The sequence below is a fragment of the Papio anubis genome, chromosome 4 (genome assembly GCF_008728515.1).
Source record: "Papio anubis isolate 15944 chromosome 4, Panubis1.0, whole genome shotgun sequence".
Classification (NCBI taxonomy): domain Eukaryota; kingdom Metazoa; phylum Chordata; class Mammalia; order Primates; family Cercopithecidae; genus Papio; species Papio anubis.
Genome location: NC_044979.1, coordinates 59,591,773 through 59,605,704, shown reverse-complemented (window position 1 = coordinate 59,605,704; position 13,932 = coordinate 59,591,773). Strand labels below are relative to the sequence as shown.

At 33.9% G+C, this 13,932-nt stretch overlaps 1 protein-coding gene across 5 annotated transcripts in view; it reads right to left on the bottom strand.

Annotated features, from left to right (window-relative positions):
• Positions 1–2,083: 2,083 nt before the first annotated feature.
• CD36 (CD36 molecule) overlaps positions 2,084–13,932 on the bottom strand; it is a 77,166-nt gene continuing 65,317 nt past the window's right edge. For all 5 annotated transcript variants that reach the window (XM_003896398.3, XM_009203546.4, XM_009203545.4 and 2 more), the window contains 8 exons: positions 12,561–12,607; positions 9,130–9,199; positions 7,992–8,179; positions 7,139–7,257; positions 6,339–6,412; positions 5,776–5,830; positions 5,000–5,164; positions 2,084–2,969 (listed from right to left, as the gene is read on the bottom strand). In XM_003896398.3, the coding sequence (XP_003896447.1) occupies positions 5,000–5,164; positions 5,776–5,830; positions 6,339–6,412; positions 7,139–7,257; positions 7,992–8,179; positions 9,130–9,199; positions 12,561–12,607 (718 nt within the window). In that variant the 3' untranslated portion in view covers positions 2,084–2,969. The remainder of the gene's footprint in view (positions 2,970–4,999; positions 5,165–5,775; positions 5,831–6,338; positions 6,413–7,138; positions 7,258–7,991; positions 8,180–9,129; positions 9,200–12,560; positions 12,608–13,932) is intronic.

Sequence of the window (13,932 nt, the reverse complement as noted above, 5' to 3'; positions counted from 1 at the left end):
CAGCTCAGTGAAAACACCTCAGGAAAAATCCGTCATAGGTAATGCTGTGGGTATATGCAGGAAACCAGAAGGGACAACATTGAGTTCAAAATCCATTTAGAATTGTAGACAGGCCACAAGAGGCAGGTGAAGAGAGCAGCCAAAGAGTCACTAATACATTGGACTTCAAACAGAAAAACTGAAATGTCGGTTGGCACACACCTCAAACAAACTCCAACTAGAAAGATAATTATGTAGCTCAGACATTGATAACAGGTTAAGAAATTTGTACGTGTTTACTTTTTTTTTTTCGCTCTGTCACCAGGCTGGAGTGCAGTGGTGTGATCTTGGTTCACTGCAACCTCGGCTTCCCAGGCTCAAGCGATTCTCCTGTCTCAGTCTCCTGAGCAGCTGGGACTACAGGCATGGGCCACCACACCCCGCGAATTTTTGTATTTTTAGTACAGACGAGGTTTCATCATGTTGGCCGGGATGGTCTTGATCTCCTGACCTCATGATCCACCTGCCTCAGCCTCCCAAAGTGCTGGGATTACAGGCGTGAGCCACCATGCCTGGCCATGTATACATCTTAACACAAATATTTTCAGAGATAACCATTGTGTGCATAGCTATATTTTTTTCTTGAAATGATACCCACCTTCACCCCTTTCTGTCAGAACCGAAAGCTACGTAGCTTCTTCTATTTCTTCATGCACTTGTTAGAAGCGATATGCATTAACCTATTTTCCGATGCTGTTGAGTCTCTAATCTGTTAATCCATTTGCAGATGCTATTGATTTTCAAACCTGTTATGAGTAACTGCTATGATTCTGTGGTTAATAACCAACTTTGGAAAGAAAATGTGCTTCTACCAAAGGGTACAATTTTTCTAAGACTAAAATATATAAATTCATCCATGAACAATTGCAAGTGTCCAAACATTTACCCTTTCTGAACAACATTCACTTCACCAGGGCAAAACAAAGTCACACATGTAACATATTCCCCAAATTGCCCCACTCCCACCACAGTGCACATGCGTGTGCACACATACATTTCCAAACCCCAGATTTCATGTAAAAAAACCTCCCCTTCTTTAAGTAATTGTTTTTCCTACTGCATATTTTTAATCTCATTGTCTTTGTGTATGAATTCTTTCCTCTTGTATTCCTTTTACAGAATTTGAGAAATGAAACAATGAGGAATGATAAAGATTATACATGTATTCAAACAATATTAAAGATATATAGGTCAAAACCTTTTCTGATATCTAAATGCTATTAGATCATCCCTGTATTAAGATCTGAGTAATGATTAGTCATAATATACAGGTCAATATGTATATTCTCATCCAATTATCTGTAGAAGTTTCTACATTATATAACTCAGCCCTACATGTCTTGATGATTAAAAAAAACTTTATATTAGATGGAAATATCCACAAATATCCTAATATTCTAATACAAATAAAACTTGTATTATCAGAATAACATGTCTACAATGTTATCTTACATATTAATATCTTGGACAGATACTTTTATCCTCCCAGTTAAAAGGAGAGGCACTAACTATGCTTTAAGCGCCTTCAGAGATTCAAAAGATCTTTCCAAACAGGTAGAATCTTGGTTTGTGGCTTTTCCAAAGGAATGTTCAGCATTTACCCTGGCAGCTTTCATAGGGAGGCTAAGTTATTTTCAATTTTAGTATCCAAACAGGCCAGTTACTACTCCTTTGTCCTGTATCCTTCTGTGGGTAAAACACAAGATAGAATTTGATTTGTCCTCCCTTTCTTTTTAGGAGGACTAACGCTCTCAGAAATAAGTGAATCCCTGCTAAAGAAAGCAGGGTTACCTATTAATGTGTCTCCTTATGAAAGAGCAAAAACCCTTACAATTGTCCTACTGCTGTAAAGGATGAAACCAAATGTCTTTTTTGTTCTTCAATTAACTTAAAAAATTAGCCTACAGTGGTCAAAATTTAGAAAGCATATTTCAGCAAGAACTATGGATTTATAAAGAAATGTGGATTCAGATAAAATATACTTCGGACAGAAAATGAGGATAAACATTTTATGATACAACAGGAACTAGAAAACGCACAGGAATGTAAGGAAGAACATTTTTTAATGGTTGAAACCAGTCTTTATGAGGCGATTATGATGCAAAAAATATTACAATGAATAACAACGCATATTCTACTCTTTGTAATATTTCATACAATAATTCCTTTATCATTTACATCTCTTAATGCTAGAAAAGCATTCTGAAGATGCCAAGCATAAGTTGCAACTGAGTACAAAAAACAGCAAAATTTACTCTATTTCCAGAAGAGTTGCAGAACAGAGAATAAAAGTCCTTAAAATATGAATAGCTAAAGTGTGCTAAAATGTTGTCCATTTGCATGATCAGTGACAAAATATATAAGCCCATAAAGAAAAGAGTTATACTTGCTGTATGAAGGAATTCATAGAGAAATGTGAGTCATAAGCGAATTATTTATAAATGTCTTTCAAAATATTTGGTGTGCATGAAATGCAATATGCTGATGGTCCTGGAGACTTGCAATTGAAGGATGATGGTGTTTTCCCCTGGATGAGGATGACAGGAATGCAGGGCCTAGGATTTGTTGAGAATGTCCACTCTTCTGAATTGGCCACCCAGAAACCAATTATTGAATCAGAACAACACAGAGAAACTGGTTTGTGCTTGAGCCAGGTCTGTAGAAATGGAAATCAATTCAGTTGTGGAAATGATGAATTTTAAAAGCTGCTGGAGATTTTTGTGCAAGGTAGAGATTTTCATAACATCTCAATAATCCTTTTGAAATGTGCAGTTGCTTAATACAAAAAAAGAAATAGTGCCACCATTTCTTCAACTAAAAGATAAGATGTGCTTTGTAAAAGTCAAGCATATCCAATTTTCATCCTGTAGGTCGGTATTACCCAGGGTCATGACGTAGCTGGTGCATAAATGTGAAGAATCATTTGCTGCCTGTAAAGTGGAGGAAATATTACTAATCAGAAAGCAGTGGAATATTACAACGAATAATACTTAAATTTTCTATCTGAGATATCATACTTTTTATTAATCAGTTCAATTTCTCTAGCTGCAGAGAGAAGTTCTCTAATGGGCTTCACCAATAAGGCAAAACACATTCCTATTCCAGAAAGGCACATAAAAAGGGTGCTTCTCAACCCTCAAGACCAGCACACACGAGACAAGGAATGGTAGCTAGAAGTACATCTGTCTTGGACCAGCATTTCCACACCCTTCAGACCAACTTCCATGTAAAGGTATATGTACTACTTTCCAAAGGACCATTGGGTTATTTTCCTTGTGACCCCCTGAGTGAAACCACACATTAGCTCCACCATCTTACACTTTGCTCCTTCTTGCATACCCGTCTTCTTACTTGTTCCTATTGTTCACAAATCTGCCCAAAGATATAATTTTTATGATATTAAAAGCTGAACTTTGCTTAAGAAAATCTACATCTTTTGTGATTCTTCTAAATCTAGTAAATCAAGTAATCAACAGTTTATTCTCTGCTTGTAAAAAAAGGGCAGTAATTTTTCCTTATAAAAATCAAATATATAAGCAAAACTAATATATTCATTGACAAAGTTGCTCCAGCAAGCCTTGAATTTTTCATTATAGTTTAGCTATAAATAGACCCAAGGAATCTGACATCCAAGAATCATTAAGCAATCATAAAAATGTATCACATAATTTTAATTCTGAATACTTACAAAACATGTTTATGACTTCTGCATTTCCTTTTATTAAGTATGCTTTCCCATTAGGACAAGTTTTTTTGTTATTTTGTTTTACTTTTCAGTGGATGATCTCTTGAATTACATAGTCATACAAATACCTTTGTTTAGTCATAATTTGTCAGTAGGCTAATGACAGGTATTGAAGGTAATATTTAATGTTTTATAATGTGAATATTTTAGGCTAGCATTTTGAAGACATTCTGTCCAAATAGTTTGGAGGCAGAATTATTGTCTTTTTGGTGACTAAATAGTAGTAGAAGTGATTAGAACCAAATATTAGGTTGCCTTCTCAAACACAAGCTCTCAATCTCACAAAAGGAAATTACGGGTCCCCAGATTCCACTTTAACTGATTTATGCTTTGGTAATAGACAATTCAAATTTATAATTTCATGGAAAACCTCTAGAAGATAGAATGGATGCCGATGAATCCAGGCTATTGGAAAATCATGAAATTGTATTAGGGATTAGATGAGATATAGAATCTTTAGCATGTACTGGCACATAGTAAACAACTAAATAAGTTATTATAGCACATATACTGCTTTAATTTACATTGCCTTGAGGTGAAGAAAAATAGAGAGAAAGTAAAAAATTCTCCCCCACAGGCGACACAAATGCTACCTGCGATAAATAAAAAAAGGTTTTCCATTTTATGTATAAGAGTGCATGGACAATAATATCTGAAGCACAGAGGCCTAAAGTCTCTCTACAATTCTGCCAGAACTCTTGTACACATCTCTTTTTTCCTCTAAACTCTGAGTACTTGGTTTTACTATGTCAAAGACTATTTTCCTCTATTTCCTGATACTATTATATTCAAATTTTCGTTCAGGACTTTTCTGGATTTGGAAAATGCATGGCCAGCATGTCTACATGCAGCAATCCTGTTCTTATGAAACCATTTCCTAGTCAATTATTTTTAAATATCAGATAATTTAATATATAACTAGCTATATAATTGAGAAATGAACCAGTCAATTTTGGACAAGTTTTGCACAAGTGCTATATTTGTGCTAATGTTACAATGGTCACAAATACATCTTTTATCTCATTTCTCCCAGAATTAAAGGTATACTTTAGTGATCTGCTTGATAATATTTATAGGTTTATTTATATTTAAAAATGATTATTGGCTAGACATGTCTAGAAATATATATGGCCTAATATATAACTTCTCTTTGATAAAATGAAAACAATATATAAGCTAATATTATTGAAGCAATATTTTTGGGTATGTACTTACTTATTTTATTGTTTTTGATCTGCATGCACAATATGAAATCATAAAAGCAACAAACATCACCACACCAACACTGAGTAAGATCATTTCTATCAGGCCAAGGAGGTTTATTTTTCCAGTTACTTGACTTCTGAACATCTTTGCCTTCTCATCACCAATGGTCCCAGTCTGTAATCAAGTTAATAATCAACATTATTTGGGTATATTAGTAAAACAAAATATTCAAACCCTTCAATTGCCTATCACCCTTTTTTCTAACACCTCTACTGGTGTTAGTCATCAGTGTCTACAAGACAAGTCAATGGAATTTTGCAAGTCAAGAAAGGCAATTAAGTGCCAGATAGGGTGTAGCCCTCTTCAGAATGATCTCAGAATGATTTCCCAATGGGTGTTTCCCCATGACAAAGGGTCACCAGTTCCACTTGCTCCAAAGACTTATTCAATGCTTTTCCTACTTTATAGCTAATCAATGCACGGATTTATACTAAAAATCCCTTGTCAGGCAATAGGATAGACTATCTTAAGACAAATGTTACAACAAGAAAACATGTTTAATAGATGAATTTTTGAAGAAAATCTTATAGGAAATGTTTTCTAAAACCTGAAAACTAATGCAAACTTGATATTTTTGTGCAATTAGGTTATCTCAAATAGGTTTAATAAATGTCTACTCGTCCATATGGGAAATGGAAATACATATAGCTTTAAATACTATACATTCTTTTGAAACATCAAGAGCTTGTTTATTGTTTTAATAACTAACAGCTGAAAATACAAACCTCGTTAAGCCAAAGAATAGGCACAATATAGTTCCTCTTCAGACGCTTTAATACTCTGTAATATACATTGAAAATAATTATGAACATATAAACTAATATTTATACATAACAAACTTTAAAATAAATGTTCAGAAATTAGTTGCTGTTGCTAATTTGGTCTTGTTCCTGTAATGACTCATGCACATTTTAATATAGTTGTTTTTTACTTCCTTTGCTCTTATGTGTCTTCTAATCACATTGATTTTTTTCCCAAGTGTGGATTTTCCCTTTCAATAAATTCTCGGGGAACTAAAATATGAATTCCAACAATTATTGTCATAGAAATTTTTGGGCAGCTAACAAAATGAGAGATGCTATCAAACGCTCAAATAAAACTATTCCAAAATCTGTGCAAGTACCATTTCAATAAACACAAGATATGGTACTAAGGTATAGGTGAAATTTGTCATAAGCATTTAATAATGATATTGGATGTTCTTTCCACTTACTTACATAGATTTACTCATGTTCTTACAAGAAGATACTACAGATTTTATCAAAATAACCATTTTCAAGAGACTCACTGAATTTTGTTTGATGGCTTGACCAATAGGTTGACCTGCAGCCGTTTTGCAAATTGTAAAGTGAATCCAGTTATCTAAAAAGAGAACAACTAAATAATTACCAACTTTTTAAAACATTCTTTTATACTATTCAAAACTTATTTTTCTTACAGCAGAAGAGAAGGTAGTAACTTAAGGTCAAACAGGACTACTTGAAACTTTTAAAACTCTCTATATAGTTATATTTATATACACACGCATCCATATAGATACACAATTTATTTGCCCAATCGAATGTCAAGGTTTTAGTTAGATTTGTGATTTACTTGAAATGGTTTAAAGAAATCAACAACAAAATATAAGATCTCAGATAATTCCTAGTCAAATATATATGCTGTTAGAATCCATGTATCATTAGTTATAATACTACTTGTGTCATTGTTTAAACTAAAACATGACTAGTAAAATTCTAGAATTTCATTTACTTTTTGAAAAGGAAAATACAAAAATAAAGATTAAAACTGTTGTGCTATAACAATTTTATACATTTTAACAAAAAGTATAGTCAAATTCACATACACTCACTCTTTGAATTTTACATAATATACAATAACTCCTCATATAAGCATAATTTTATATAAATATTTTAAGCCAATTAGAATCACTTCATAAACAACAATAGGAAAAAATCAACGTAAGTTTCAGTAACTTAAAATAATGTGATTCAATAACTATGATTAGTGTTATCTCCAAGATTATTTTTATTTCAATTGTATTGTTTAAAATAGCAACCAAATCAGATCAATAATGTGTTTTCTTACAGGTTCAATATCCAAGTATGTCCTATGTTCTTCTTCATTTGGGTTTAATCCATCAATAGTTTCTGAAACGTCAGGACTTGCATATAGAAAATGAGGAAGTGAAATGTACACAGGTTTCCCTGAAGACGAGTTTTAAGAGTCAATTGGAATTAATAGGTTCCTTCATTTCATGTATAACTCAAAAAATATTTCCACAAAACTAAAACTTCTTAAATTAAAAAAAAATACATATTTGGTTTTTAACATGGGTGGGGAAGAATTATGTCAGTTGATTTCTACTGTAAACCCCTTCAGTATTAATTTTCGATATGTAAAGTTTTGTTGATGAACCCAAAGTTTCAACTATACATGTTCAGCTTTCAGGCAGTAATATGTCTAGGGACTAAGAATTTATTTAACAGTAGTTTTTTTTTCTTCCTCCACACCCATGTTAGTATGATAAATATGTACAGTATAAGCTAGTCTTCAAATTTTATGTTTAACTCTAGCTTTAGATACATACTGAAAATACATTTACCTGTACCATTTTCTAGTGAAAAAAGTTAGAACAATGACAGATGGATAACAGGATGCGCAAAGTGTTCTCGGAATTATTTTCATTTCACCCTAAATCTAAAAGCAGCCACAAGGAAATGCTGGTGTGGTTTTAACTAAATTTTGTAACACTGAAACACATATTTGGGACCTTCCCAAAATACAAAATCAGCACTAAAATTTTCTGCCACCATTCTGCCCTAATTACTTTCTTACTTTAATTTTAAATTTTGCTTGCAAAGGGATTGTGGTAAAGGTCTCATTTTAAAGAATATCACAAATTATGATATGGACTGTGCTGCTGAGGATATTTACTCACCTTCTTTGCATTTGCTGATGTCTAGCACACCATATGATGTACAATTTTTTGAGATAATTTTTTCTGTGCAGAAACAATGGTTGTCTGGGTTTTGAACTGGAGAGGCAAAGGCCTTGGATGGAAGAACAAATCTATACACAGGAATTCCTTTCAGATTAACGTCGGATTCAAATACAGCATAGATTGACCTAAATACAGAGAAAAAAGAGCTGCATTCCAGGAACCTGAACTTACATTCTGGAGATTCATTTTTTCTTATTCTTGCTTTACCTTACAAACATCATACACTCTCTTAAATTCTTGTTTCATTCTTAGAAAAAGAAGTGATTGGGAAATTTTAACACATACTAGAACTCAATACCCAAGTATGAACTATTCTTGTTTGTGAAGTACCATGTTTATTTATACCAAAGTTAGTAAATATTTATAGCACTTCTTTCAAATACTTTATTTGTGATCAGTTTAAATGAAATAAAGCTTCTTTCACAGCTTAACTAGTGATGGAGAGAAAGACCACTCACTGGAGTGTGTGCATATACATGCTGGATATATACCTGGTACATTTCCATCATTTACCAAGTGTCTACTTGTATAGAACCATAGGGTTCAATACACATTTTTTTTCTAATCCTCAGATACACCTATATGAAGAAATACTGCTGTCTTAAATTTTACAGATAAGAAAAAAAATCCGAGATGTTAAATGCTTACCCACCATCATACAGTCTTTAGGGACAGAGCTTGGGCTCGAGGGTAGTGGTAAAGGCTCCAGTGTTCGTGGGTTATCTACTGGGCCCCACAAATTTGAGCAGAGCACATGAACACAGTTCTGTTACATCTGCATCATCTTCTCTGTATGTCTTTAGAAAGACTGGACTTACTCTTCTGGACTTCATTGTTATTAGACTACTAGTTTAGTTTCAAAAAGGCAAAATGGTTCTTGCTTAGATAGAAATAGCAAAAAAATGATTTACGCTATTAAAAATTGGAGGATATAGAAGAATATTTTGCAGAGTTAATGAACATTATGAATTTTCTATGCTGTGTTTAATCATTATTTGAGAAAAATAATAAAGTTTCTTGGTCTGCATTTTGTCACCTGGGGTCTGACTCAGACATACTTCAGTTTTTCTCTTACCTGCAAATGTCGGAAGAAAAGAACTGCAATACCTGGCTCTTCTCAACAAAAGGTGGAAACGAGGCTGCATCTGTTTAAAATTCGAGTGGCAAATGATTAGATGTAATATGTGTTCTAGAAAAAAACCTAGAAATCTCTCCTCCAGTGTAGTCAATAGAAATATAATGCAAACTACCTAAGTTATTTATCTAGCAGCAACATTTTTAAAAGGTAAAAAGAAATAACCGGCCAGGCACGGTGAGTCAAGCCTGTAAGCCCAGCAGTTTGGAAGGCCAAGGCGGGTGGATCACCTGAGGTCAGGAGTTCAAGACCAGCCTGGCCAACATGGTAAAACCCCATCTCTACTAAAAATACACAAAATTAGCCGGGTGTGGTGGTGGGCACTTGTAATCCCAGCTACTTGGGAGGCTGAGGCAGGATAATTGCTTGCACCCAAGAGGCGGAGGTTACAGTGAGCCAAGATTGTGCCATTGCACTCCAGCCTGGGCAACAAGTGGACAACTTTGTCTCAAACAAAACAAAACCAAATGCTATTTTATTTAACTTATTAATATTCAAAATATTTTAACATGTAAGCATTATAAAATATTTTAAATTCTTAAAATCTGAAAATCCACGGTGCATTTTATATTTACAGCACATTTCAAATCATACTAGCCGTATTTTGAGTCCTTAACAGTTACACATGGCTAGGGGCTGCTATAGTCAACAACAAATCTACATACTATACATATTTAATGGTACAAAATAAAAGAAACTTAAACATAAAATGAAATGTCAAGGCTAACATTGTGTTTGTTTTTTGAAATGCCCCACCCCACCAGCAGAGTGGCACTTTTCTTCCAGGGAAGTTCATTTGGAACTCCTGCTATGTCCACATTTCTTATTTGTAGTGATTTTGTTTTTCATTGGCCCTATGGCTGATGAATACTTCTAAAAATACTTACTAAAGTTCTCTCACTAAACAGAACTTCAAATGCTTTGAAAGTATATAAAAAAAGTCATTTATTGAATTTACTTTTTGCTACAACTATGATCCATGGCAAACATTGGATATATGAAGAAATAATTAGTTAACTCCTCCATGTACTTCTCACATGAATATCACTAATATGAGTCATCATTGAATAAATTTTAAATGGTAAGTCTCATCTTCAATTATGCATTGCAGGTTCTTTCTCTGGCAAGTGTGTCAACCTTGCGACCTTATTTTCATTACTTTACACTCTTGTGACAAGTGAAATATAAGCCCCCATATGGACATTGCCAACACCTGCTTTCCCATTTCCTTAATAATTAAAGAAAAATACATTGAAAAACTTTTAAGATCATTATCTAAAATATCATTGAAGATTATGTGCAGAGCTTCCCCCCACCGCCCAAAATAAACATTCTAAATGTATACCAATACTTCCATTTTAAGTCTTTTCAAACTTACTGAAGAAGGTAAAGAGGATGCACTTCTAAATTATGATGAAAACACATTAGAACCTTACTGTTTTATTACTTTCTTTTCCCTGGTGCCATAAGCAAGAATCTCTCTCACAGGGATCATCCCCTGCTCTGTCCAAATTCCCTCTTTTCCTAGTTTGTTTCAGGTCTATTTTCACCCTAGATATTTTTAACATCATGCCTGATGCTCATGCATTTATATTATTGTCAATGAATCCTCTTTTTAAAGATTTCACCCCTTAAACCCATAAAGAATCCTTCACTAGGAGTAACACAGTATATTTATCTCTGCATCTAAGGACTAAGTATTCTGCTTATACAACTACTAGCATTGGTAGTATTGAGGACTTGAAAATTTATTTCCAGAAATGCTTTACTTAGAAAATAACTTCTTTACCCACTCTTATGGCTTAAAACCCTGCAAAACCTTGGCTGGTCACGGTGGCTCTAGCCTGTAATCACAGCACTTTGGGAGGCCAAGGGGGATGGATCACAAGGTCAAGAGATCAAGACCATCCTGGCCAACATGGTGAAACCCTGTCTCTACTGAAAATAACAAAAATTAGTTGGGCGTGGTGGCAGGTTCTTGTAGTACCAGCTACTTGGGAGGCTGAGACAGGAGAATCACTTGAACCTAGGAGGTGGAGGTTGCAGTGAGCCGAGATCGCACCACTGCACTCCAGCCTGGTGACAGAGCCAGGTTCCATTTCAGAAAACAAAACAAAACAAAACAAAACTCCTGCAAAGCAAATTCAACAGTGTTTTTGCTGTGTTTTTTTTTTTTTTTTTTTCCCTACCAGGCAATGATAGAAATAAATATGCATAGGAAGTCAATAATCATACCTTTGGCAAAGAAAACATTCTCTGTGCTTCATTTTTACTTAACTGTCTTTATCTTTATGGGATATTCCCTAATTTTGTGAACTTCGTGCTTTTGTTTCCTAGTAGTTGAAAGCTTGCCTCTGATATTAATTCATGATATTTGATTCCCACCACTTTTTCCTTTTTTTTTTCTTTTTGAGACAGGGTCTCACACTGTTGCCCAGATTAGAGTGCAGAGGCACAATTATAGTTCATTGCAGCCTCCACCTCCTGGAATCAAGTGATCCTCCTGCCTCAGCTTCCGAAGTAGCTGGAACTATAGGCATGCACCACCATGCCCAGCTAATATTTGTATTTTTTTGTAAGGATGGGATTTTTGCCATGTTGCCCAGGCTGGTCCCAACCTCCTGGGCACAAGCAATCCACCCACCTTCGTCTCCCAAAGTGCTGGGATTATAGGCGTGAGCCACCATGACCAGCCTCCCATTGCGTTTTAAAAATCTTAATTCTTAAACTAATAGGCATATCTGTACTTTGCTTATCCTGAAGGAGAATAAACCTGATCTAACCATACCCTAAATCTAAGTTTATAGCTCTTTTTCCCAATTCTAATTTGGAATGCTCATTTTTTACATATATTTTTCATAGTTAAGAAGACATCTGACCTTGTTTTTGTTTTCTCTCTTATTCTGACCACCTTACCCAAAAATGGATGTTTCTGTCTTGCAACTTTATTCTATCTCAGCTATAAGCCTTGCTTAGATATGTTTTCTCTTTTGTAATTAACTTTTTTTTATTCTTTCAATTCTAACTTATCTGTATACTATTTATAAAAGATTGGAAAAGTAAAGTGTTTTTTGTTGTTTTTTTTACCATTTACTTCTGTTGCCAGGATGACAGTTAAGTTTTTTCAAAGCAAACATTTCTCTGAGTCATGCAGTAAGAGCTAATTTTTTATGATTAATCTTCACAAATCCCATTACATTGAACACACATTTACTAAGCCTATATACAAATAGGGACTCTGAATTATGTTGTGGGGATATAAAGGCAAGTAAACACACACCCTCAACTTTCAGAACACTGTCAGTATAATGGTGGATTTGTGGGAAAGGGAGGTGGATTCACTGTGACGACCACAAAACAAATATTCTTACCTGTACCATTAATCATGTCGCAATAACTTTCCCAATAGGAGAGATTCCTTAAGAATAGAAAAAGACAATGAATAAACATTCTCATTTAAAGAATACCTTTCTTACATTACTTTTTCTATTATAATTCAATACTTCTGTTAATATGATGCTTTTAAATGTGACAATACTAAGTTTAAGAAATGTTTAATTCTGTTCATGTTTTGTTTGAACCTTTTATCTTATTGCAATGTACCTGATGCCATTAGGTGGCCAGATCATAAAATAAAAACTGCCAGGTGTTAATTAGAAACATCTTGGAATAGGGAAAAAATTAAAAACATTTATCAGAAACTTAAATCTCTACTTAGGGGAGAATTTTTTTTCCCAATGGGATACATGAATTACTCGCTCAGTAGCATAAGTGTTCAGAATGAATAGATGGAAAGTGTTAAATGAGTAACTGAAGTAAACTCAGTATAAGGCAGACAGAAGAGAGAAGCAGGGAAGAGGAAAGAAAGAAGTTGATGTTTGGATCAGCAAACATTTAAAACATGTAGATGATTGATTTATATTCCTGCCCCTTCCCCCCTTTAATTCTCACATGGACTAACATTAAAGTAGGAAAGAGTTTATTAATCTATACTTTGTTGTTTAAATAAGCTATATATATCTGAAAGTGATAAAAACAATAGTAATAGTTCCCCTGCATCCTCACCTTTTTGGTGATGGAAAAACTTTTTTTCTACTCCTAACAGTGACATGTCAAGACAAGCCATTGCATACTTTTTAAACAAAATAAGTGGTTAATCATGTTCAGTCTTGCCATGAGTTAAATCAACCTTATAATCTTAAAGTGACGTGAAATTCTTACTCTAATTAGGAGCTCTTTGCAACTCCCCTCCACACCTCTGTAATATTAGTGAAATGTTCGTTATGTCTCAATATAAAAAATTGCTGTGATTTCCTCTTAAATGAATATTTAGAAGTGTTTTTTTCCGTCTACTGACTTTTCTTTAAAAATATGTAACTGTGGACTCTTTAGAAGAAAAAGTAATCCATTAATAATATTTTAGCTGTTAAATGCAATTATTAGATAGACTCAGTTTGAGGTAGGGGTTACTTTAGATTCATAAAAACATTTTGTGTCTTTTGGTTTTGATCACTTCATTCTTTTTCAGAAAAAAACTGGTCTAAAACACAATTGTTAACTTTATGGAGAAGAAAGCTTGTTCGTTCCCCCTGATATTAGGGTTCTTCCTAGTTTACATTTATGATAAATTATAAATTCTTTAGATGAATAGGCCAAAACTAGGGAAAAATAAGGAAATAATGGCTTAGGAAGCTGATTTTTTATTTTACCACTTTAAAAGTGGCATAGTCTTCATTTTCACAT